The sequence below is a fragment of the Calypte anna genome, chromosome 14 (genome assembly GCF_003957555.1).
Source record: "Calypte anna isolate BGI_N300 chromosome 14, bCalAnn1_v1.p, whole genome shotgun sequence".
NCBI classification, from domain to species: domain Eukaryota; kingdom Metazoa; phylum Chordata; class Aves; order Apodiformes; family Trochilidae; genus Calypte; species Calypte anna.
Window position 1 is genome coordinate 6,875,286 of NC_044260.1, and position 26,210 is coordinate 6,901,495.

Sequence of the window (26,210 nt, forward strand, 5' to 3'; positions counted from 1 at the left end):
TTGCAAGATTTTGAAGATTATTCTGACCATAGACAAAGCCTCTTATAAAGTTCATGACCCAAAGATCTTTAACTGAAGAGCCAGGACATTCATCATACAAGTAGCCACTTAGAAATTAAATGTAAGCTTAGCTTTGACAAGCTGTTCAAATTCTTTATATATAGGATACTGAGGAAGATCTGAGCATTCTCCAGGGAAGAAGAGGTGTCTTGATCTTGAAGTTATTATACAGACACTTACATACTCTCTCCTTTCCCAAGGGTTCTTTTTAATCTTACAAGAACTTCTGAAGAGCACCAACAAACACGAAAAATCTCAGTGACACTTGCACAGAAATATGAAGCAGGACTTGTGTTTTTTCAGCCAGCTCCAGAGGACTTTAAAGACCAGGCCAAGGTCAAATAACTAACTACAATCTAATCTCTTCATCTATATTTTGTAGATAACATCCTGTTATCTAAAAACGAGAAGTCAAGTAAGTAAATAGCTACCCAAGTGATTCTGTGCTCATGCTTGAGAGCAGAAAAAAAAAAGAAATCCTTTAAAAAACTGGACATTATTAACAGACCTCTTTCCCCTGCCCTCTCCCCACACCTCAGAGACACATGACCTCAAGCTTCCCTCTGATTATGCAGTTTCCATTTGCAGTGCAGAATTAATTGTGCCGAGTGCCAAAATTCTCAAGAAAATTATCCTGCCCTTCAAGTGTGTATTTTGGAATTTTCCATTCATAGTCAGCTTGAGTGGGGAGATGGTTGCAGAAAGAAGCCAATCCAAACTCTAAACTATCATCTGCCCAGGAAAGAACAATTGAGGCAGTGAGTTTCTTCTTTCACTGCTGAGACAGCTCTTAAAGGCAGTATTTCTTGCCATTTGCCTGTTCTTTGATGCCAAAGGTTTAGCAGAAAAGGAGAGAAGGAACAAAAAACAGATGGTCAAAGAACTATGAACTTGAAGTAAAAAAAAAAAATAAAAAATTCAAAGTAAAATTAGTCTTTAAAATATATAAGTTGGGATGGAAAAATATGACCTATCAAAGCTCCAATGGTCCAGACTGCTGCAGACAAACAATTTAGAATGTAAGAAATGGTGTGAGAGTCCCCAGTGACTCCAAACAGGAATCAAGATACAACTCAGATGGTGATGGAAATGATTATGCAACCAAAAAAAGTTGAAAGTATCTATAAAACGTAGCTGCCAACATTAATCTGGAAATAAGTGAAGAAGAGAGTTTGCTCCAAGACACCTCCTGATCTTGGATACTTTTGAAATGGAGGACAACCATTGTAATTATCTGTCCATCATCTAAGTGCAACTGGTACTGAAAGTCAGGAAAGCAAACTAACAGGAACATTCTAGTGTGATGCAGTAGGCAAGAGTTACAACTGGTTTCTCATAATGCTAAATCAGACTTTTCTATCTTTAGCACAGTAATTACAATCCTATTCATTTCTTTATGTACATTTTGCTGTTATTAGAAAATTATTGAAAATCTCTGTTTTCTGCATAATTAATTAAATTACAAAAATTCATAAGTATATTGACTAGTTTAATTTCTCCTGTTTTCTCACACTTCCCACACCCATACTGAGCCTGTTGTCAGTAAGCACCTCCAGGTCCCTTTCTGCAGAGATGCTCCTAAATTATATTTGTGCCTCTTGCTACTCCATCCTAGGTACAGAATCTGGCATTTAGATTTGTTGAATTTTATCCCATTAATCGCTTCCCAGTTATGATTTTTTTTCCCTTCTATATTTCCTCAATACTCATTAACGACACACAATGTTTTGCTACTTCTATTTCCCTCCTTAGAACACTTCATCCATTAAAAATGTAATCATTTGGTTCAGGACTTTCATTTTCTGCTCTTATGCAACTGTTGTGCCTCAAAGAGGACATCATGCCATATGCAGTGTGCACGAGACATATAGATCATATCTACGACCAAGTTACTTCCACAAGATTCCCATCAGTTTACTTATTTTCATAAAACTATCAGTAAAATGCTGAAAAAACAGCACAAGTCTTCTTGTCAAACTCTGTAAATGCTCAGCAGCTGTGTTGACCTCCAACAAATTTAAGTTAAAGCAACTTTATGTAACTTTGAAATACAAGAGTAACTTTCCACTGCAAGGTTCACCTCTGCAGTGGAACCAGTTTGATATGGATATGGAAAGGGTATGTTTTTAAGAAAAAAACTAACCATCTAAGATGATAGAATTGAACCTCATGCCAGCATCAGCTAAGTCCAAGTCCCAGTGAAGTAAAGAGAAAAGTAGATTCAGGAAAAGATGAAAAAACAGGTCTTCAGAAAAATTCTCTCTTTCCAGTTTTAAACAAATAATAAGTTTGAATTTTTCTGTTAAAAAACCATCACCTATTTTTAACTATTCATCTTCACCTAATCCTACCATTACCTTTATTTAGTTTGATTTAGTTGCTATAAGAACCTATGCAAACCTCAACATCCTGGCAATTTGCAACACTGATGCCAATCAGTGTCATTTTCTGTCATATGTAGCTGCATGGCCTTAACATTTTTCACCAAATATATCAAAACCAAGTACTCTCTACTGTACACAAGCTTTTCTTAGAATTTTAAATCAACACCAAATACTAAAAACATTCAGCTCCATTGATAAAGAGAAAATAAATCAAGGAAAAACCTACATCCCTTAAGTATAATTTTATTAGCTGTAATTTACCTAAAAACGATTTAACTTTGAGCAATAGGATATTTATAATTTATTTGTATAAATCACTGAAGTAATCTTACTCATCAGAGGTAGCTTGTTTTGAAAAACTTCACTTAACATTGTAAGTTTGGGGTTCTGGCATATTAGGAATATTTCATTAAATACTTCATTAAGTTCTGGCATCACATTAAAATAAGATGTAGAGAAACAAGATAAACCAGGTGCCTCGAATTGCCAAAGAGTGGATGTGAGTCCACCTGTGCCTGGTTAGGGCAGGCCCCCTATTACCAGGGGGCCAATAAAGGTGGAACACACCCACAGAGAGAGAGAGCTCACTCTTGTGCAAGGCAACGGAGAGGCCAGCAGCTCGTTGAGCCTCAGGAGCAAGTAAGGCTCATCCTGCTACAATAAGAGATTATTTTATCTCCTCATCTATAGCAGGGAGTTCTATGCAAATTGCTAAGATATTATAGTGAGGTAATCTAATTTATTTTTAAACACATATGTGATTTGATGGTAGTCTTACGTAATAACAATACAATATATTCATTTTCTATGCTGAGGTCTGTTTTGCACTTGAATTATTTTTATTATTGCACAATTATTACAATTACTGCACAAATTGTTTCAGGTCTGGTGAATGACAGAAAGGTGCTGTTTTCCATATTTTATCTCAGGAAAAACATTGGAAGAAGAAAAAAGGAGAATGACTTCACGGTTGAACTTTCAGGGGGATATTCCTCTGGAGATTAGAAGTACAATTTTAGAAAAAAAAATATTTAAGATTTACCTGTTGTAAATTGTCCTTTTAATTTCTGGAACACGGGATCTTGAGCTGTTGCCTGTGCTCTCCTAGCTAGTGACTCTGATGCTGCACTAGAAAACATGGTGGACACATTAGAGACATTCTCAAGACCTACTCCAAAAGTGCTGACTAACTTCTTCACAAAATTTAGTGTATGAGGAGTGATTTTGGCATCTGAAACAGCTCCACTTTTCTCAAAGGCAACTGAATAGCACTTCGCCAAGCCCTGCTGCAGTTGTCTTAGAACCTAAGGATTAAAGAACAAAAAAAAAATAGTGAGGAACATCAAGCCTTCTGATTTATTCCCACACTGCATTTTATGTAGTAAAGTTATTCACTCAGAAACATTTATTTAAAACTGTATTTTAAATTGTATCTAAGAGTTAATCAGAATGACAGAACTGAGCAGTGGAAATTCTGCATCACAAACTACACCCTGGGCCTTCAATAGAAGCTAAGTTTTACGTGTCATGTTTTGTGATACATTAAAGTGATGCAATATGACAAATAGTTCTTCAAATAAACACTGCTCTAGGCATACAGACAGAATAGCTTGACACTTTGAGAGGCAAATAATAAAAGTGGAGTGCTATGTCCATCTGCTCTCTGCTGTAATTCAAACTTTGGACAATAATCACTGCCCACCAAAATCTAGAAGGAAATTAGTATCTGTGGAAGTTAGTGCAAGAATATAAACTTTCAGTTACTACAAGCAACAGAGCCATTAATCAAATTAATACTTTTGGGAAACCTCTGTATTGCTTCCAGCAATAACCAAGCTCCTTAAAACTCCAACCAGAACAATCAGTTCTTCAACTATATGAGTTCCACAAATACATCAGTTCAGGCATATCATTCTAGATAAATATTTTGCAGTTAACCTTTCCTTAGATGATACATTCATATGAAAGTGTATTAAAGCCAAATACCTCTTCATGCCAATTCTCTCTGAACCAGACCATCTGATCTACAATGCCTTCCAGAGAAGACAAAAGTGTTGGATGCAATTCTCGCTGCATATGCATAATTCTGCTGCATCGCCACATGGGTGCAGTGGCTCTGATTGGCCCAGGATCTGAGGCAGAGTGGGACTGATTTCCAATTGAACTTGGCTGTTGTTGCCCAGAATCTGGAAAGTGCAAAATGTTGAAAAAAAAAAAAGTTACCTTTCACAAACTTGATACAAACCTGCACGAAATAAAAAGAAATTGTTCCAAGAACTTGCTTTGGATAATCAATAAGTATTACTCAAGTATTACCTAGTGAGTTTCAGATAATGAGATCAAGTTTCTTTTTTAGAAAGAAAATTTCCTTTTTAGAAAGAAGACTCTGCTCCAGCATTTATGACCCAGTTGTTTAAGTTATGGGGGGGCTCCTCCCTTCTCCTTTGGGGACATCTTTCACAGATAACTGAAGAATAAACATTCCTATTCCTACACAGCAAAATTCTCAGAGTTTATCTTTTAGTACAGCTGATCTCTCAAGTTACAGCTACTTTAGACAGTGATTAACACTTTTCCTTTAACAGATGATCATCCCCTACTACTTTACTGAACACCCTGACAGACCAATAGGTTGTGGCAAAACCTACAGGAAAATATTCTAGTTGTTATTTCTAAATGCATCTGTGGAAATATCGAGAATTTGGCACAGAAACCTCTGTCACTGGATACAAACATAGTGAAGTATTATGGAATGTGGCACCTCCTCTTCCAAAAGAGCACCCAAAGAAGAATAAGACATTATTTAATTAGTGCCTTTCAAAATTTTATACAGAAATTTAGTGAACTGACGCCCAAGTAAAAAAGAAAATGAACTAAACAATGCTCTTTGTTACAAAGAATACAGAACAGAAGGGAGAGTTCCTCCAGGAGCTCTCTGGGGATTCCCAGGCAATTATATGGGACAAGAGAACAGCTAAATTCTGTAGAACTGTTTAACACAACAATTCTAAATAGAATTTATTACTGGGAGAAAAAATGTTGTACAGTGTTTTCCCCACTTTCCAGACATTTCTTCAAAGTCAAAATTGATACTATTTTGTGCAAAGTTAGATGCTCATTTTACTTGAATCTTCACCATAAGAATTGAGTTGGTAAAGTATAGATTATTCAAAAAAAGCAGTTTAGCTTATCTGAGTTATATAAACTTATCTTTTTCTAGATTGTTTTTAAAAGTTTGACTTTTTTGAAAAGAAACTGAATAATTTATACCTCCAATCCAAATTACACTAGGACACCTATAATGCTCTTTTGTGTTTGAATTTTGTACCTCTCCACCAATTTTAAAAGATAAAAATGCATCAAAGAACATACATTGCTCAACAATCAGGGTGACACAAGAATGAAGGAGGTCAAATTCTTCTTGGTGAACTTTATCTAAGAAAATTCAAGCCATTTCAAGCCATCTGTAGATCTAACTTCACAGAATGCAAGTGAAGATTATAAAGAATTTTTTTCCTTTGTCTTACTAAATATGTCATTTTCTAGAGACTCTATTTCCCCAGTAAAATCAGGTGAAACTCAATACTGCAGTTACCAGGAGCACAAACAATTTGACCATTTTCAAGCTCACCACTTTTGTAGCGCTCTCGTTGCTCTATCTTCAAGGTCAAATAGAGAGTCCTGATGGGGAAGTAGACAGCCTGGGGATAGACCCTTCCCACCTATTAGGAGATACACATATACATATTTCTCTATTAAGGAAAACTGACCACAGATCAGATCAATACATACATGCTCTCTCTGCTAATGAATGCAACTCGCTTACCATCAGCTCCCTGTTTTAAATAACTGCTTATGGAAAACTAAAATTAAAGAATCTTTCAGCAACAGAAACCCAAAGAAGATGAAATGGTAACTCCCTGCACACACTGGTAAAGTATTACCTAATTAGGGCTTCCAGACCATATTGCCTAATAAACCTAAAAACAGCGTAATGCCAGAGAACCAGCTGGGCCAGCTCAAAGATCTTACTCATGTACATAATGGAAGCAAAACAGACATAATGACAGCAGTTACTCTTTAAACTAGGCCACAAGTCCCAGAGAGCCTGATAAGGAGGCCCATTAGAGAGCAGCTTTACTCCAACTAATTGTGGCACTTAATGCAAGAGGAAAAAAAATAATAAAGATTTTATGACTTACATAAAAACCCCAAAACCTAAAAAGATATTAACATCCAACACCCCATTTAAAATCTGCACGTTTCAGTAGCTATTAAGGGAAAGAAACAATGTGTCTAAGCACTAAACCATGATAGAGCAGATCTTAAGACATTATTAGAGGCTTCTCCAGCTACAATTTTAATAAATCATAGATTTTTCCCCCATCCCAGTGGGCGCAATACATGGTGGAAATTTTGCAATGGGATTTAACTGTTCAGTAATGTATTTATGGCAGATTACTAATGACCTGCATATGCTTCATTCTTTAATTCAAGAGTAAATTATCTGACAATAATTGTAAGGTTTACAATCTACCATTTCTGCAAATTAAAAATTTTAAATTAGTAAACAACAACTTTTTGTAATTTTTTATTCTATATTCCTTCTGTGGACCTAAAGCATTAAAGGAAAGACAAACAAAAATATCTTGCCATTTTTATGGGCCTAAGCTCCAGCTACAGTAGGACTTAAAAATAGGCACTCACTTCTAAAAATGTTATACAGATCTCAACAAAGTGTCTAAAACTCACTGAAATAACTTTTTTCTCTCTGCTGTCAGATGACAGATGAGCACACAGGTGTTGCAAGACAATACAAAGCCATACACATCAGAAATTTTGCCTTAGCTAATTTGCTTTCCTAAGCTATTTGGGTACGTGGTCTCTTCAAAGTATAATTTAATTTTGAGCACAGTTCACACTGAGCAGTAAGAGAACATTAACAGAAACATGTCCCTTATTATCCATTCGTTTACAGACATGCTTGAAGCACCTTGATACTGCTATAGGTGTATGTTCTATTCTGAGATTCTGCTTCAGAGCAGACAGCCACAGGCAGTAAAAACTTCAAATCCCAAAGCAAGATTAATCAAAACCCATATCTGCCAGTTCAGAGGCAAAAATCCAAGATGCAAGTTTCTTCATCTAACTCCCTAAACCGTATCCTTATTTGTCTCATCATTTGTTGTGCTAAACTTCAAGCAAAATTTTACAAAGCACTGGTAAAGCTTTCTGACAGACAGAGCCTTGTTTTTTAAAATCAAGTCTAACAAAAAACAAAGCAGTAATGAAATAGTTTGCCCTTTAGTCCCTAAAGCTAACAATTCTTTATTTCTATGTTACAAGCAATTAACTATATATTTCTAAATAATAATATTCCCCAAAAGTCCAGAGGGAAAGATATAATGCACATATGGCACACAATTTCTCTGGATTAAGTCTCATTAAGTAACACTCTGAAATTTAAACTATTCCACTTATCGAGAGAAATTAGCATTTTTTAAACTCAGCAGCCATTGCAACTAATAGCATTTTATAGCTTGGAATTTTCTTAATTTGCTTTGAAAAATATTTGTGGCTCATCTTAAAAAAAAAGATTACAGACAATAAAGAATTAGTGATTTTCTCCTGCACCTGACTGATGAGGTTCAGAAGGAGTTTGCCCTCTGAGCCAACCAGGCACGTCAACAGCTGTGGAATCCAGGCCAGCCACTGGATGGGTGGGACACCAATACAGTACTTGTCTACAGCATCTGCCAAGGTGTTCTTATCATCATCAAAACTCAGTAGCCAAAGAACCTAGAAGAGAATTTCAAAAGTAAATCTCAGGGCTTAAGTTATCATCACTCATATGATGCAGAAAAAAGCCACGGATATTTTATAATATGATAGTGAAGTCCTTGTAAGTGTCAAAGCCTCTTGGAACATAAGAGCTCACATTCATTCTGCCTGACCAATGGCATTTTTCCCCCAGATGCAATATCTAAAGGAGTTAAAAAACTAAATTGAAGGATAATACATGTTGTGAAACAGTGAAAAATGCCAATTATCATAACATTCCACAGATTCTTCAGGTTTCTGGCTTTTTGGTTGAGTGAAAAATGAGGCATGTTTATAGAACCTAAAATATGCTATTCAAATAAATTAACTTTGAAGAGAGAGCTTCAGTGGCTTTTTTGTTGTTTTATGTTATTTTTGCAGTCCACACCTAAAGATACTTTTTCTATAATTCAGTTTAAATGCAAATACATTTAAGTACTGACTAAAAATCAGTAATAGTTATACAAGCAGACAGAGAGAACAATAAACTTCGAGTGCTGTAGAGGCCACCTTTAATCTAAATTAATATTTTCTGTGCTTGCTTCACATTCTAAATAGATTGTCTTCCAAGGTCTGCTCTCATTTTTTACATTTTTTTCATGAGATAGGTTAAAGAAAATATCCCCAAACTGAAAAATACATATTGGAAAGAATTTGGGCTGAAATTGTTGAATTAGAGTAAAAAATTACAGAAGAGAACTATCTTGAATAAAATGTAATTTTCAGGTAAAAATATTAATTATCCAAACAATAAACAGACATAAAATTATGTTAATTTTAGAGCACCAAGGGACACCTTCCTGCAGCTATTTCACTACATTATGTAGTAGAAATGATGAATGTGATTTGTCCCTTCTACAACAGAGAGGTTCCACACTTTAAAATAACAACCCAGGTAATGCCAGTGAAGTAGAAAACACCATGATGAGTTAAATACGATGACCCAACAGCAACCACATGCAGACTTTCAGTCTAAATGAAAGCTTTCTATCAATAACTGATATTTCTCCTATTACACAAATGTCATCATTGAACATTACTCATCCCATTTTTGAAGGGTTGGAGCTCCAATTCTTTTCTAACCATCTAGGTCTTACCTTTGCTAAATATTTTCTTGATTTGCTCTCATTCTGATGACGACAGGCATGCAGGTAGCAAGTGATAGCAGACACACCCAGGTGAAGCTGACGTTCTTTCACAAAGATATTCTCCAGATAATCACCCCACATTGCCCAGGCTTTCACCAGCACATCATGCATTTGCACGGCTGCAGAAAAAGCTTTGTTTGCTTCTTCAGACCTGCATTGTGACAAGTGAGAATATAGATCTATACCAACAAAATGTTACTGTATCAGGTAAGAGTTTGATTTCTGATAGCATACTCATTTTCTAAATACTCATTGATATTTTTCCATTAATTATATTCTTTAGTAAGGTCTCATGCATGTTTTGCCTTAGCTTTCCTTAAAGTTCAGCAGCTATGAAAGCAAACGCTTAATAATGGAAAAAATTACAGAATAGTTTAAGATCTGCAGATACTTCCTGACAAAAACCTAAAAAAATCTTCCAGTGCACTGCAATTGTAATTCAAGGAACAGAGTCTGATACTGGGAGAAAGAAGAACAAATAATAACACAAGAATAGAAGGAGCAAACACAGAAGTGTCTCTGTGTTGAACACAAAAAAAGAAAGAGCAGTATTGGGAAGTTGCTAAGTTAGCTACCTTTTAGAAGACTGTATCTTACTTAATTCTTCTTGAAAAAATTTACCATCAGTTATATGTGGAAAAGTCAGCTTCCTCATCCTCCTCAGCTTTAGAAGTGCTTTTCAACAGGAAAAGTGAAGGCATATGAACCACACAGTTCTTGAGAATCAAAAGATTATTTGTTTGAGGCTTTTAAAGTCTTCTCTAGGTTTCCTGAAGTGTTCCTAGTTCAAGATTTGGCATAACTCAACCCAAGCCCTTAAACCTATGTAACTTTCAGGCATAAGAATAAAGGATGAAAAGCCTCACTTGCCCATAACCAAAATTAAGAAACTTTTAAAGCATACCAAGAGTCTTTATAACTAGAAAGAGCTTCTCTTCCTTACTAAGTAAGCACTGAAATAAAGCGTCCAAAAGTAATGTAAAGCTTGTTTGACTAATTTTTTTAAATTGTAAAGCATTTGTTTATTTTTAAAGTATTGGTTTGGAGTATTATACTGATAAATTAAAATGACTGATTATTGAGGCAAACCTGTTAAAAGGAAAGCAAATTTGTCTGTGGAAGTATGCATTAGTTTCCATGCTACATGAAAAAGTTACATCCTTGCTGAGTCTTTCTGCCCCCTAGACAGAGGCTTTGAAGTGCAGTACCAGAGCACCAGCCTGATAGATGACTTTGTATCTCTGCATCCCCTTTATGAAATAGGGACTTTTCAGTTGGGTTTTTATTCTCTCCTTCTAACAATCCATCATTCTTGACACTTGAGATGATTTTTTTTAAAATGCTTTATATCACCCTGCTCAGCAAATGGGCAGCACAGGGAGATGCAAGAGCAGAGGTGACCTTTAACTTCCAGTTTAGTTGACACACAGGTAATGAGCGTGTCACAGCCTCAGATTCAACAGTGTCACTGCTCCTAACTGTAACCTTCCTAAATTCCTGACCTCAGCTGTGGTGCTGAAAAAAATGCCTGTGTGTTTTTTGGTAAGATTAACAAATTGTAAGCACATCAGAGCCAGGTTTTAAACAGAAACCTTTATCCCTTCTATCCTGAAAGAACAAGCAGGGGCAGTTTTAGCTGCCTTTTACTCTACCTGCATGAATTTAAAAAAAATATTATTAAAAAATATATATTAAGGGAAGATGCACTTTCTTTCCTTTATATCTCAACTGAAACTAAGCTCCCTTATGATTATAAGAAAAATCCCATTGAAGTTTCCATCGCAGGAATTACATTCTACATATTTAAAATTCTCTCACATTCACAGAAGAAGTTATTAATATTTCCTGACTTGAGTGCTATGTGAGGTTGCAAGGTACAGCTTAAAACCTGATGGATATCATTCTTTAAGTGTCCACGTTGTAGTGGTAAAGGAATTATTCTACCCATATGTAACATGGAGCAATACTAACGTTAAAGATTGTACATAATAAAAGTTGTTGAAATCTGAAAGGTTTTTTTGGCATCACTGAACAAAATTAAGACTAAAATATTTGTTTGCTGAATTAATAGACAGATCTTCCTCAAAGTAGTAAGATGCCTGTCAGTATAAATCAAAAATATTAAAATGTAGTTGTGTGACAGCAAGGCTTACAGCTAGGTGTTTAATTGCTGCAATGCAATATATTTATAACACACATTACATTCATCTTTTCAATTGATTTATCCAAAAAGTGTAGCATTTCCATGTGGCATGACACACCAGATTTGTCTAGGCACTCTGAACTATACTATCACACATTTTCCTATGTCTTGACTAGTTGCAGGTATTAATGGGATCCATACAATGAAAATTTAAACAGAAAGGAGAGAAACAAAGAGATAGGCTAATTTTGTTTAAGTAGCTATAAGATTATAGACAGCACATTTCATTTCTTTGGTTTTATGTGTGATGTTTACATTAAGAACATAATTAAATAAGTCTCTTTTTGTCAACTACACTAAGACATCAGTTAGGCATCAGCTTGCCTAATTACTCACAGAACCAGGGCAAAAGTTAAGCTGTAATGCTTTGGACAAACCTATTTGCCCTGCCTCTTCCCATCTCACCCCTCAAAATCTATTTTTTTTTCTAAAAACAACTGGTGCAGTGTTTCCTTTAACTAGTTCTTTTCCTGCAATACTTGGAAATATGAGCAACCATTACACCTTCTAACTGCAAAGGAACTCATGTACACTTTGACTTTCCTACACAGTTGTGGCAAATTTAGGCTGGTATAAACATATAGAACAACTTTCCTGCTCAAGTACTTTCAGCTGCATTTTTCTCAGATGTATGCCAGTGCCTCTTCCAGCCAACATACTTACTTGTTAATCTGTGCCAAGAACATTCCTTTCAGTGCATAAAACTCAGCAGTCATCTCCTTGGTGAAGTACTTCAAATTGGTTGATTCAATAACTTCAAGACCCTGTAAAATAAGCCTTGGTGAGAAAAGCTTCAAAATCTGAAGTTTTTATTACAACAAAAGTGCAATAAAAAAACCCATCCAAAATATTCTCTTGAAATTTAAAGAGAACAAGTTTCTGGTATTGAATTTTCATTTTAAAAAGTCTGGACTGACAACAATTTTATGTTTCCACTGGCCCATGCAAAAATATTAGATATTGGAGACATTTATCTGGTGCCTACAATCACATTTTTTCCTTTCCTTTTAACACATACAATTTCAGTTCAGTAGGCTAGCACTCATCACTCATCACTCAGCCTGAAAACTGACTTAGAGCTTCAGTTAGTCTTGCAGTAGTGGCATTGCTTCCAACTGCACATAATACAATTTTCCAAGTATTTTCCATTCATCTATCTTGCAAGATGAAAAAATAAATAAAATACCAAAACCCCAAAAAACATACTCCCACTTTTTATTGATCTAATTTTTAATATATTCACAGTATTCAGTTCAAAGAGGACAATAACTATTTGACTAACAGCATTAAGACAACACTCTAGGCATGGTATAACAATGCCAAGAAAATTCAGACCCTGCTCTGTACACAGGTAGTTCATCTAAATCAATGTATCTGATGGCCCTTGTAATCCTCCTCCACGTTACAACAACATCAAAGAAAAAGCAACTGTACCTGCATACACTCATTTTTGCCCATAACTCCAGCCAGCTGAAGATAACATTTAACTTGCTGACGGATCTTCTGAAAGCAATCCACAATGGGCACAGTTGGAATTGTATGGATGCGACTCAGAATGTCCAGAGCTACGTTGACCAGTCCTTGTTTCCGAGCAATCTTTCCATACTGGATAATTGCTGATGCAGAGGCATGAACTCCCAACATAGCATTATTGGAACTAGGATCATGCTGAGAACTATTTTCATATGCAGTTACAATGGCTAGAAATAAAACATGGAAAGTTTTCCTTTATAAATGAAATTATATATACAGCAGTATCTCACACAGCAACACATATGAAATGATGACTTAAGATAATGAAACACTAAAGTGGAAACTGAATAAAATCCAACACTTGTCAAAGGCAAAAATATTCCTGTATGTTTAAAGAAAACAAAAAATAATACAAAGAACTTATTTCAAACAATGTGTTGTCTGGAAAATTACATGATGAATGCATGCTGGACCAGGCAGTTTTACCCTGGTAATGATGCTGTCTCCACATGAAAATGCTGCTCCAATGGGATAAATCATCTGACACAATAGGTAACCTGTTCCTCCAAGTCTTTACAACAGTCTTCATGTCATGTAAACTGTTGTTCCTCCCCAGATTAGTTGGTTGCAATCCTGCATTTATTTGGGCTGCTTCCTGAAGTTCAATTATTTGCTGTGCTGCCTAGAAAACACAGACATCAAAAAGGATAGGACAATAAGCTGGGCAATTTCAGTTAGAAAAAGCTCTCTATGAATGATGCCACCTTTAGATGATCAAGTAAGGATGAAACTCCAGGGATGAAATACAGGTATTAAGCAGTCGATTTCACGCATACCTCATTCTGACAAAACCTAAATGCCCTAACACTACTTGGTCACAAAAAGGCATTACTGATCTGTGCTTAATGTGTTCTTCCAATAGTACTATGAGTTTGGCTGCCAAGTTTAATATTGGGAAACTGTGAAATGTCTTTCTTTGATAGTATTAAGATAAAAATTCTCATCCTTTCTTTTATTTTGAACTGCAAATGTTTTCACAAACTATCCCTGAATGGAACAAACAAACAAAACAACAAAAGAACCACCACAGCAAAGGAAAAAGAGTTCACTGGAATCTACAGACTCTCTTCACCCCCATCCTTCTCTCCACACACATCTAAATAATACCACAGGTTAGAATTAAATTCTAGCATAAAGGCTGAACTTACTACATCAACCCTGGTCATAGAAAAGCCCAAGCAAATATATTTACAGAATGCTAAATACAAGGATCAAGTAAAAATATTGAAATTAGAATTTTTAACTTTCAAGACCATAACAACAAAACTTGTAACATAACTTACTGGTATAAACTTCCTGGTCATGATCTGACTTCTTGATAGAAACTTGCATGTACAGAAAATGCTACCTACGTTCTCCTGAAAGTATTCCCTTAAGATACTCTGCAGGGACCTTCACTTTGAGAAGTTACTCTAGTTTACAATGTTTTGTCACTGACATCTACTATCCTCAGATTAATGAGAGGAACAAACAGGAGATGGCAGAAGTCTCCAACCCACTAAAGCCTGCAGACATTTTGTTAAAACTTCAACAACCTGAAAGCATGAAAACTTTAATGGACTTCATTACCTATAGTACAAAAAAAACTGTGTAGTACTCTCTAGGCTACTGCTTGGTAGATAAAAGTTGTATTCATTGTTAATCAACCAAATAAAAGAGCTATTTGGGAAAAAAAAACAAAACAAAACAAAAAACCAAACCAAACATCACAGTCCAAATTTATTGAGTGAAATCTCTTGGAAAAAAATTTAAACAAAGTAATTTTCCTACAATACTCTCAGAATCAGCTCTCACAACAGCTTAACCTTCATCCTACACCCATTCATCACATAAATTTAATTTTCTCACAGGTATTTAATCACATACTATCTGATATTAAAAAAGTAATTACTGCAGTGCCAACTCATGGCTGCATTTGTACCTCTGCCAGTCATCCACTAATTTATTGATTCTTCACAAGGGATATATAAATATTAGATTATTTTAAAAGCTTGTTTTAATTTATATCTGAAAGCATTTAAATACTTCATTTAGCAACCCTAATTCCATCATGCTGCAGATTCTGCCATTCTTAGTAGAGGAAAAACTTCAGCTCAAACAAATGAAGCATTGTACTGATTTACTTAGCAACTTCCTCACAAGATTAAGAAAACTTCATATTCATTCACTTTCATTCACTGCTGTGTAAAGTCTATCCACAAGTACAGTTAATTTCTGCAGAGGTACCTTAGATCATGCAGATTTAGTTACCTATGAATCACACTGGGCATGACACACAGACTGCCAATCTTAAGCAGAATTACAGAAGCCACTATATCAAACAGAAGTCTGAGAGCAAAGTCATCTGCATTTCCACAGGTAAGGCTCATTCATAGTTCTCTGAGCAATGGTTCATCAAGACATTTATCCCTGTGATCAGATTTCAGATTGTTTCACTGAAATATTCCAGAAATTCTCCTCTGGAAATGAAACATTCCCTTAGCAGTAACAAGAGCTGATTTATATCAGGTATGTGTTTATCAGGCCCCCTGAACAGGGACACAATCAGCCTTAATGACAAATGAATGGTGTGTTTCATCCAGATCACACTGCAGAACAAACTGAACAAAATCTTGCCCCAGCCCCACTTCTATGCTCAGGCTGCAGCTGTACAATACATACCCAAAGGGCACAAAGCTCATTTTCAAGAAGCTTCTGGAAACATCAAGGCAAAATGCTATATTTAAGATGAGTTTAGGCACCTACTTCCATTAGACTATTGAAGCAAGATTATTCCTGGCAGTAACACCTACTCTCAAAAATCTCTTAGTGTAAAATGAGGCATTTATGTAATTAAATCCAAGAGAAAACAAAAGATTAAGGCTTGACACTTCATCTATTTCAAAAGGAAACAGAAGTCCACTTTCTTTATGGTGAAATATGTGTAAAAGTTGCAAAGGATATAAGCAATGCAGGCTTACATGACAGTATGAAACTTAAGTGAAAAAACTTTTTACTTCTTTTAAATGATCTTGACAACGAATTAAGCTACTTAAAGTTAGCTAAACTCAACTTCTGGCAGGTTTGATTTTATTTTTTTTTTTCATTTATTTATCTGCCATCTGATCAATTTTTAAATAGCTCCATTCTGCAGTTTTTAACAAAAAATACCATTACAAAACATTAATCAGTAGAATGCTTTATGCTTACGCTTATTCTAAGTCCTGAAACATGATAATGAAAAATAACTGGTGATAAAAAAGACTTTTAAGTCTTACCTGGAGGAGAGGAGTATGAACATGGGAGACCACATGAGGAAGCCTTCGCCATTCTCGAATAGCCAGACTACTGGCCATCTCTACCAGACGTTCAATGAAGTTCAGCTGCTGCTCTTCTGGATGGCAGATTGCTAAGTATCCTCTGTACATATTCACTTTCCATGCCATCTCCTTTGGACAACTCAACTCCACCTGGTAATGAAACAGAAAAAAGTCTAGTAAACAAAATCTTCAGACTCACGTGCCTTCTTAAAACACATACTTTTATTGTGTTATAAAAATTAGCTCAATTCGTAAAAATATCAGACCAAAATATCAAAATTCCTGTTATTATAGGGGTCTCGGCTCTCAAAGGTATTGGCAAGGGCAGGCTAGCAAAATAATTGCAAGTATGGCACAGAAGTGCCTGCACACAACCTGCTGTTGGGGTATTTTTACTCTGACAACTCCAGGGTAGCTCAGACAGGGCTGAGCAAGCTGAAAGCAGTCTTGCAATATGAGCACAGAGCTTCCTGCAAACAACTTCACCCTCGATAAAGAAAAAAAGGTGCTTTTCAGTAGATAATGCATACTACCTCTGAGGAGTTTCTGAGGCTCTAGAAGGAGTAATGTCACTTTCTCATTTAAAAGGATTCTGTCCCCACCTGTCAGCCCATTATGCCAGCATGAGGCTTCTTAACTGCCTGCTCAAGGGCATTACTAAGTTCATGAGAATGAACAGTTAATATTTTAAGCCATCTCCAACCAACCTTCCCATTTATGTCAAAGAGATTTCTGAATACAGGTGAAAACTCAGATCAGATTGCTAACATCACTGAGTAGTTTTAAGCCATTTGCTTAAACTTCTGGACCAGTAGAAACTGACAGAAGCAACTAAAACCAACCAAGAACTTGAACTGCCTAGCAGCTAAATTCTGTGAGCAGTTTACAATAAACTTGCATTTAACCAATGCTCCCTAGATGATACTGCAGGCCTTAAATCTAGAACCTTTTCCACTTCTCTTTCTTCTGCTTTAAATCAAATCCCTTATGGGTGGATATGCAACACAAAAATCCCTCAGCATTATCTTCTTGTTGATGGTCTGTACCTTCCCATTACAATTGTTATTTCTGTTATCCCCAACTGACTTTTACACCTGAGCCAGCAAAGAGAAACTGCCAGGTAGCAACCTTACACTTACACAGGGAAAATAATCTCTTTCTTTATTACATTATCTACTGGATCATTAAACACAATGGCAATGTGAGCAAATGGAAACGAGTCTCGGGTCCTATCAAAGGCCATTTGCTATTTTAATAGCTTAACTTTTAATGGCTCTGTAGGTAGATTATTAAAATTGTTCCACAAAAATTTACAAAACCTGATACATATTTGCCATCTTTTCTGACTTCTCTTGTGAATCAACAATGGAACTTGATAAAAAACAGCCACATTAAAGAATATCAATAAAATTGGAGCAGCAAGTATAGCAGCACAGAATCAATTATTCTTTCATATCCTAATGTTTATGCAAACATTTCCTGACACTTTTACAAGAATCAGAGTAGAGCCACAAAAGCTTCGTTTATGGCTTCAGCAGCATTTTCTCCTTAGTCATTTAGTAAATGTCTCATTACTGCAAATATCTCATTTAATATAACTGCAGCTAAAGCACATCAGGAGTTACTCGTGGTTGTCACCTCCACTCAGCTTGTAAATCTCCAAGCCCAGAACCTGTCAGAAATGATTTATTTAATTCTGTTCAAACTCAAGTTTTATAATATACTGCACAGCATAGTTCATATTTTAGGCCTTGAATGTTTCTCAAATATTATTTTTCTAAGTAGCCACTGAAGCTGCATGCTTAAAACAGAACACAAAATACCAATTGTCATAAAACCAAAGGACGTTAATTAAAAATTAAATATAACTGGTAAGATAATTTTTGTAGCATAAGGAGCTTGCTGCTTACAGATTTGGCCTCATATTGCCTGATTAATGATAAAATCCATCCTTAAAGATACTTATTTAATCTGAACCATGGGTACAATAAATATTGAAAAATTCCATTTCAAATGTTGCCATAGTTGAATAGTCTTCATTTAGGTTCCATCAAAAGACAACCCTACCCTTAATTAATTCAGCAATTTTTAATTTTTTCATGGTTTAGCCTTTGAAGCAAAACATACTGATTGTATCCACCTATTTTTGGTTCTGACAAACTAAAACATTACAGAGAATAAAAATAACTACATTTTAAAAACATAATATTGAGTCTGTTTTGATGAAAGTAAGAGAGACATACAACTCAGCATATTTATTATGCAAGACTAAGTTGTCAGAATGAAGCATGCTGTTAAGAGTATTTTGTAAATAGAAACTTCATCCTGCAAGATATTGGAATTAAAGGATGCTCAGCATTTTTCATAACCCTGTTTTATCTTTTACAAATACTATAAAACGAGACAGTCAACTGCCAGCTTGCAATGCAACACATTTAACTAGGAGGTATTGCTTTAAACTTAACAGTACTGATGAAATAATAAACCCCAGTTAATCAAGGGTCTAATTCTTCTCTCTCTCAGCAATATGAAAAAACAAGTGCCCAGGGCTCTGCTCAGAGCTTTGTCAGGGGAATTGTATTTTAATTAAGCAATTCATCCCCTTACTCCAAACTCTGGCATCTTTAGCAGAGTCATTCCAGTAATGTGACCCGATATGGCAATGGTTCAATGAAGATCCACAAGCTACTCTCTTGTAATTTAATGCAGTATTCTCACATTTCAGGTTTTATTTCTACACCTGGTTTATGCTTCTACATTATGCAATCACAAATGAACAGCTCTACCTACCATGAAAAATGGATTTATTTCCTTAAAATCAAAATATTAATGATTTTTTTCCAGTCTTCTATATAAAAGTGATTCTGCATGTGAAGTTTTAAAAAATAAAATAAAAATTGCCAGAAAAATCTATTGATGATTCCAATAAGCCCAAGATGGCTTCATAACCTGACAATCTGTAGCAATCTCAAGAACAATAATTACCATCTTATTCACATGGAATGTTTCTTAAAACATTTGGGAAGAAAGATGCTTAAGAGAAGAGATGGAGGAAATTAACACCTTTTCAGAAAAATGAGTGGTTATTTTCAGCATGTTTCCCTAGCCATTTTAATCTTATTCATATAAAAAAAAAACCCACATCAAAACAAAAAACCTCCAACACACACTTGGAAAGTAAAAAGATCTTCCTGATCTAAATCTTTCAAAATGTTATTTTTCTGTAGGTACTGAGCCCCCTGCCTTTAAACAGTCCTGTAACAGCCACAACCTTATGGAGCATTCATTCATCAAGCACCCAGACAGCACAGAACACACAGCCTCATGAGCAAAACCCAGGAAAGGACAAAGGGAAGGTTAAATGTTTTACAAGTGCATGTTGTTCAGCAAAACGAATTACAGGCAGAACACAATAATGAACTCTATAATGAATCAGGAAGGTCAATAGCAGGGAAGTACAAACCATACATATTATCCATAACTAAATGAGGATGATAACCACCTCACTTGCCATACACAAGTTCCTTAGTTTCTGAAGTGCTGTACTGATTTCTAACACAACATAGAACAGGCAGGGCACATCCATTCTACTTCAGATGATGGCAGAAAGGCTCTGGCATTTTAATTCTTAGAGATACCAAAACTCCACTGGACAAGGCAACTTGATCTGCTTGGCCCTGCTCCAAACAGAACATTGCACCAGATGACCTCCAGATGTCCCTTCCAGTTCTAACCACTATATGGTTCTGTAAACATTACATTAAATCATAAAAGCATAATCATCAATGCATTAAGCTTCTGAGTAACATCAGAAAATTCCAAACTCAAGTTTTCCGATTCCACAGAAAATCAAATAAGGAACTTACAGGAAACAACTACTCGCAGTGCTATTTTGAAGCATCAGCACTCTCTTTCATACACATATATACCTAGAAGTCTGTACAATCATTATATTTACTTCAAGCCTAAAATATACTACAAATTGTCACAGTTTCAATGGAGATAAAAATACTTTTCAGCCTTGTTTCATTTTTTCAATAAAGACTGTAGATTTAAACAGTGTCATTTCACTGAAGTCTACTCTTTCTTGTCACTGACCTCAGTATTTTCACTTGTATGCTTTCTAGAAAAGTTTTTGGAGAACACATTTGAAAGACAACTATCTAAAAGCTAAGCATGCCCTTCTGCTTCTACCTTACAATTCTCTTTACTTTATAAACCTGTTTTTGCAGGTTTATCAAAGTATTTTTCCTCCCAGAAATATCCTATCCTTTTCTGTAATCCTGGGGATCCTTATTTAAGTCCAATTCCCATCTCTCTCCCTATCAGTCAATTCAAATCCTGTCTCCTGCACAAGCAGTCTCATTGATGCATCCTGCAATGTTTAATTCAATGCATTTCTCCTCTCTGATAGTTTTACCCAGTCCTTTACACTTGTGCAAATAAAATCACTTTCTTTGGTCTATTTACCCACTTATCCCTGCCACTCCTACTCAAACCTGTACTCCTCCAGCCTCACCTCATACTCTTCTCCTTGATTCCTAATCTCAGGGTCATTGCCTGAGGCTCATTACGTGGTCTTCTTGTCCCCTCATCTCTCATTAGATCTCCACTTTCTACTTGTGATCACACTGGGTCTAATCTCTGGTGCTCCCAAGATATTTTTAAGTTACATGTAATGGATACATTGCAAAACCAAATGAGCCTTATTTTAAATGGAACTCATTTTAAATGAGAATAGTTTCAGAAATCTAGTAGCTACTTTGCAGTAATGAAGTATTTGAATATTTTTAAAGAAAGAAAAAGATAAAAAAATACAGCAAGCAGTCCCCAGATATCACAGAAAACAACTACTACTGAACAAACAACAAACTTTCTATTATGTCTCTGCTAAGCAATCCTGCAAAATCTAAGAAACAAAAATCCCACGATGTCCCAAGTAAGTATTCCAATACTTTTCTCACCACATACTGACAGCTTGAAATTTGTCACTGTCTTTGTTAAAACAATAACTACTAGTAAAATCTGCAGTGTACACCAGCCTCATCTGTATAGCAGCACTGAAACTCAGATTTCATGTTTTGCTCTTTCAGGATTTTTTTTTTTTAACAAGGATCCTGAAACACAGCCTTACAAACATTCCTCAGATACAGTAAGGTATTTAATATAAACCAAATTCAGCTGAAAAGTTCCTGACCCTCATATTTTCATACATGTCTTCATCTCCCTTCAGATGCAGTGGAAATAAACAGAACAAACTTTGTTAGGCAGTTTTAAATTTGGACAGTAGGAACTGAAAATGGTTTGGCTTTATGTTTCAAGTGCTAAAGTAAACAAAAACAGGGATAACGGCCTTTTACACCTGAAAGCATAGTTAAATTGCCCACAGACTGCAAGATGATAATAGATTATTTTCATACTTTATTCCCTTTCACAAAAGGAACATCTGTTCTTGTAAAGGTGTAAAACACCTTTATAATATAGGTGTATTATATAATATATATATTATATTACAGGGTAAAATAAGTGTATAAAATGGTATATAAAATAGCATCATATTGGTATTAAATCACATGAATTTGCCAGGGGTCCCATTTTAAGTTTCTGGCACAAACTTCTGCAACAAGCATTTGCTGGTTTTCAGAGACTCATTACCATGCACCATGTTTTTCACTTGTCCTGGCTAAATTTCTTACATAGAGCAGCTTTATAAACAGATAGAATAGAGAAACAAGTTTGTCTGTTGAAAAGATACTCTTCAATTGCCAAAACTCCCAGCTGTGTGCTGGGACATCAAAGAGAACTCCCAAAGAGCAGTTCACTGGGTCAGTGAAAGGAACAGTAATGATGACTTGACAGAAATGTAATCCATGAAATGAACAAAAAACCTAAATATTACTATAAAAAGCCTTCACTCACCTGCACCAGAGCCTCCTTCATAGCAGTCCAGTTTGAGACCCTCCATGCACATTCCAGAACTAAGTAAGGATTTATATGACCTTTTGACTGGCCATATTCTGTCAAAGGTTCCCACTGGTTCAATTCTTTTGAGCAACTAAGAAAAAACAAAAACATTGTCAACTTGGTCAACAAAATAATTTCAGTAAAGGTGACTTTTGATGTTGTGTATTGGAATGTTATCTGCATATTTGTCTATGAACAGCTTTGCAAGTACTGCAAAAGATTTAGTTTTATTACCAATTATAATACAGAAACTTGTGAAGAGGGAAGAGCTGCATTTTGTGTCTCCCAGAATAAACATTTTAAAGAGGAAAAACATATTTTTGCTCTAGTCTATTTCCACTGATAGCATATAAATTTTTACCAGCACTTCAGGCATATTACTTCAGAGGCTCTGCTAAAGGGAGTAAAGGAATAGTGGGTTTTGTCCCTTTTGTTTCCCTTCTGTTTGAGCTAAGTTTATTCTCTTAACTAATGCTTTAAACCAGCAGGGTATTTTACATCTATTGCAGGTGAAAATACTTGTTGTATATCAAGTATATATTTAAATCTTACCGAATCCAATGGTCTTTCCCACAGCTGATACTCAGGGAAGATAGAAGGGAAGCATTGTTCCGTTCGATGCTCTTTTTTAGCCTTTTCCATTGCTTTTTCATAAGTTTCTTGTGCTAAATAAAATTTCAAATCATTTTTTTTCCATCTGCTGTATGCACATTAAACTCAGCATCTTTTATTTTTTTACATGTGGTAAGAAAACATCTACAAATTCTAAATTAAAAAAAAAAAAAAAGTTGAAGTGTGTTAACTCATTCCTTAATATGGTGATTATTTGGTAGCTTTACAAATGTAATGAAAAACTGATGGATGTGTTTGAGTATTACATCATTTAAACTACTACTTTGGCCAGAAGGGATGCTGTGGCACTTGCAGTTTTAGAAGCCTCAAGTTCTTTATTAATTAGAATATTTTCTTGCTGAACATAATATTTCCCTCCAATGACAGTAGAAACTATTCAAATTGTTCCAAACATCAAGAATGTACCTGTTCAAAAAAGCCATGTTGTTCATAGGCAATAGCAGTTGCTGTCTCTGGGAATTTACAGCGTTTCTGCCATAGTCCAGCCCACATATCCTCCTCTTGTAACAATGAATAGAGCTCAGCAAGGGAATCCAGTATCTCCTAGAATGTTAAGCAACACATATTTCTCCACAGTCAAACTGTCCTTACAAAATATGATAGATAGCAAACCATATGTTTTACATCAAACAAATGGAGGACATGGAACAGAGAAATGTTTATGTAAGCTCCTTTTAAAAGCTCTAGAAGGCAGCATTAGCAACAACCAAGAGCAGAAAACAGTAAATGACAGAAAAAAGAAACAAAAAAAACCTATGGCTTGTACACTGATTCTTGCTTGCCTTCCCTAATATATGTGATCAAAACCACCAAAAAACAAAAACTGTTTAAACAAGCAACAACTTGCTTTTAACTGTAGGAAGAATCTGTAATATTTGGCTTCCTAAGGTGATAGCAAACATGACAAGGCAGATCAAAAATACTGACAGACTACTGAACACCCAGCACTTGTTTACAGGGCACTCTGATTTGTTATAGCTAAGGTCATAATACCAAGAGACTTAATTAGGAAAACCATAGTCCCTTTCAGGGAGACAGAGACAACTTCTACTTCAGGATTTAAAATGAGGGTCAGAAATGGTTTCATGTAATAGAACACTACCTGTTGAGGAGGAGTAAATGCTTTCCTGCTCATAAAATTCTGTTGATCTGTTTAGGTTTAATTTGTAGACTCAGTCCTTTTTCAAAAGCTTGATGTTCCAAGCATCAGGCGTAGAACGAAACCAGAGATTGTGAGTTTTACCCAAGTATTTCAGGACACAAGGTCTGATGGGAATGGGGGACACACTGTGACATTGCCTTCCACAAAGCAATTCAGTGCAACTTGGCTGGCAGTCTCGCTGTACTTGATGACTTACCACTGCACAAGAAGGGGCTTATTCACCTGCTAAAGCCTAGAAAATAAAAAGAAACCATAAAAATAGTTATCTGTTCAATCAGATTCTTCAATTAGAGAATTTAGATTTAAAAATCCTGTTAATACAGGGAACAATTACTTGACCCAGTGTATTTCTCTCTGTTAAACTGAAGGGCCCTCTTTCTTTCAAAAGATGCATTCATAGAGGTGTATAGCATTCACCAATCACAAAGAATGGAAGCTTCTCAAAGCAAGTGAACCAGTCACTTATGAACAAATACATTTTTCTGAAACAGCAGTCATTTACAAAGTGGAATTTGTAAGTGAGGAGAAAAAGATTCTCACGTGTTGCTGTCTGTCAGACAAGATTTTCCAAAGTCGTGAAAAAAGCTGTATCCAAGTCTTCTCTGCTAATGGTGTAGAAATATGACATAACTGAACAAAGGCACTCAGCAATGCTCCAGTCTAAAACAAAAAAAGAATATGTATATAAATGAGAAAAATACAATTAATACTGTGGAAAAACAGCTCACAGTTATACAGTTGTTTAAAGTGTAATGCAAATGCCTTTCCCAACCAACATAAAGATGTTTCATTTAATAATACAGATAACTGTAATAAGAATTTAATCCTACTTTCATGTTGATTGAGACTCTGATTACTGTAACTGAGGTTTTTTTATTGAAGAAAAAAAAAAGGGGAAATGGAAACAAGTTGATAATTAATTGGATAGAGTTGTAACTACTGCTAGAATTGTTTCAACATAGGTTTCAGCTAAAATTATCTTAATAGAAATTATTTAAATACAAGATGGCAATACACTTTTCTGATCCTACACACATGGTCTTTGCCATCATTGTTTTCTTATCTAAATGGTTAAAATACACTTACAGATGAAGCAGGATGAAATCTAATTTTTTAGTAAAGGGACAAAGTAACAACCAGCAATAAAGTGAAGGCTTAAGAATTTTTTACCCTATGCAAATAAGAAATTACCTTCAAATAAGAGATGTCTTAAGATAAAAATCATTATCTAAAAAAAAAAAATAACAAGGACCAACAAACTGTACCAACCTTTACTTCTCGAAGAGAGTCAAGAAATTTGTCATGCCTGTTGGTCAACATGTGCAGCTGATTGCCAATGTCCTTCTCAGAAAGTTCCTTAGTTTTAGGTGTACTGGTCTGATCTCCCGGAGCCAATTCAATGTCTATTTCAACATCCTATACAGAAGCATGCAGATATTTTCTAAGTACTTTTTGGTTTTATCCAAGCAACAACAAAATAACCTTCTAATCAACTTATTTCAGGTCTCACTGCTTATTTTTGCTAGTTCTTCAGGTTCAGACACAGAATTGCTACAGGCTAAATGAATGACTGCAAGCCCTGAGAAACCCATGCACTATTAAACTACAATGTCTTAGACCCAGGACACACTGAACAATCCTTGCACATCATCTTCAAGATATTCTCCAAACTCATTTGATGAGAAACTAGGAGGAAGTATACACCATCAAAAAGAACACAGTATTTTCTGTTACCTCTTCTTTGGATTCACTGTTTTCCCTTTCACGAGGCTCTTGTTTGACGTGGGTCACCATGGCAAATGCTGCTCTGTCATGACTGTCAGCAAGGTTGATAACATTGGTGATAGAGGGAAGCATAGCACCCTGACAGCTTGTCCCAATTGTAGTATTTCTCTCACACACTGCCAACAGGAGCTAAGACATTAAAAACCAAGAAGAGTTTTCAAATATAGGTTTTACAGCAGTATTTCAGGGAAAATATCACTATGTTTTAATATTTAATAT

At 35.5% G+C, this 26,210-nt stretch overlaps 1 protein-coding gene across 1 annotated transcript in view; it reads right to left on the reverse strand.

Annotated features, from left to right (window-relative positions):
• The window catches only part of TRRAP (transformation/transcription domain associated protein), an 85,661-nt gene that overhangs the window by 12,743 nt on the left and 46,708 nt on the right, over positions 1-26,210 (reverse strand). Inside the window, 20 exon segments of the mRNA XM_030459744.1 lie at positions 3,487-3,748; positions 4,431-4,630; positions 6,076-6,166; positions 8,079-8,243; positions 9,362-9,563; positions 12,279-12,379; positions 13,050-13,315; positions 13,575-13,770; positions 16,406-16,597; positions 22,367-22,502; positions 22,964-22,977; positions 22,979-23,073; positions 23,446-23,587; positions 24,147-24,161; positions 24,163-24,192; positions 24,194-24,250; positions 24,253-24,438; positions 24,747-24,866; positions 25,476-25,622; positions 25,941-26,120. Coding sequence (XP_030315604.1) covers positions 3,487-3,748; positions 4,431-4,630; positions 6,076-6,166; positions 8,079-8,243; positions 9,362-9,563; positions 12,279-12,379; positions 13,050-13,315; positions 13,575-13,770; positions 16,406-16,597; positions 22,367-22,502; positions 22,964-22,977; positions 22,979-23,073; positions 23,446-23,587; positions 24,147-24,161; positions 24,163-24,192; positions 24,194-24,250; positions 24,253-24,438; positions 24,747-24,866; positions 25,476-25,622; positions 25,941-26,120 — 2,797 coding nt within the window.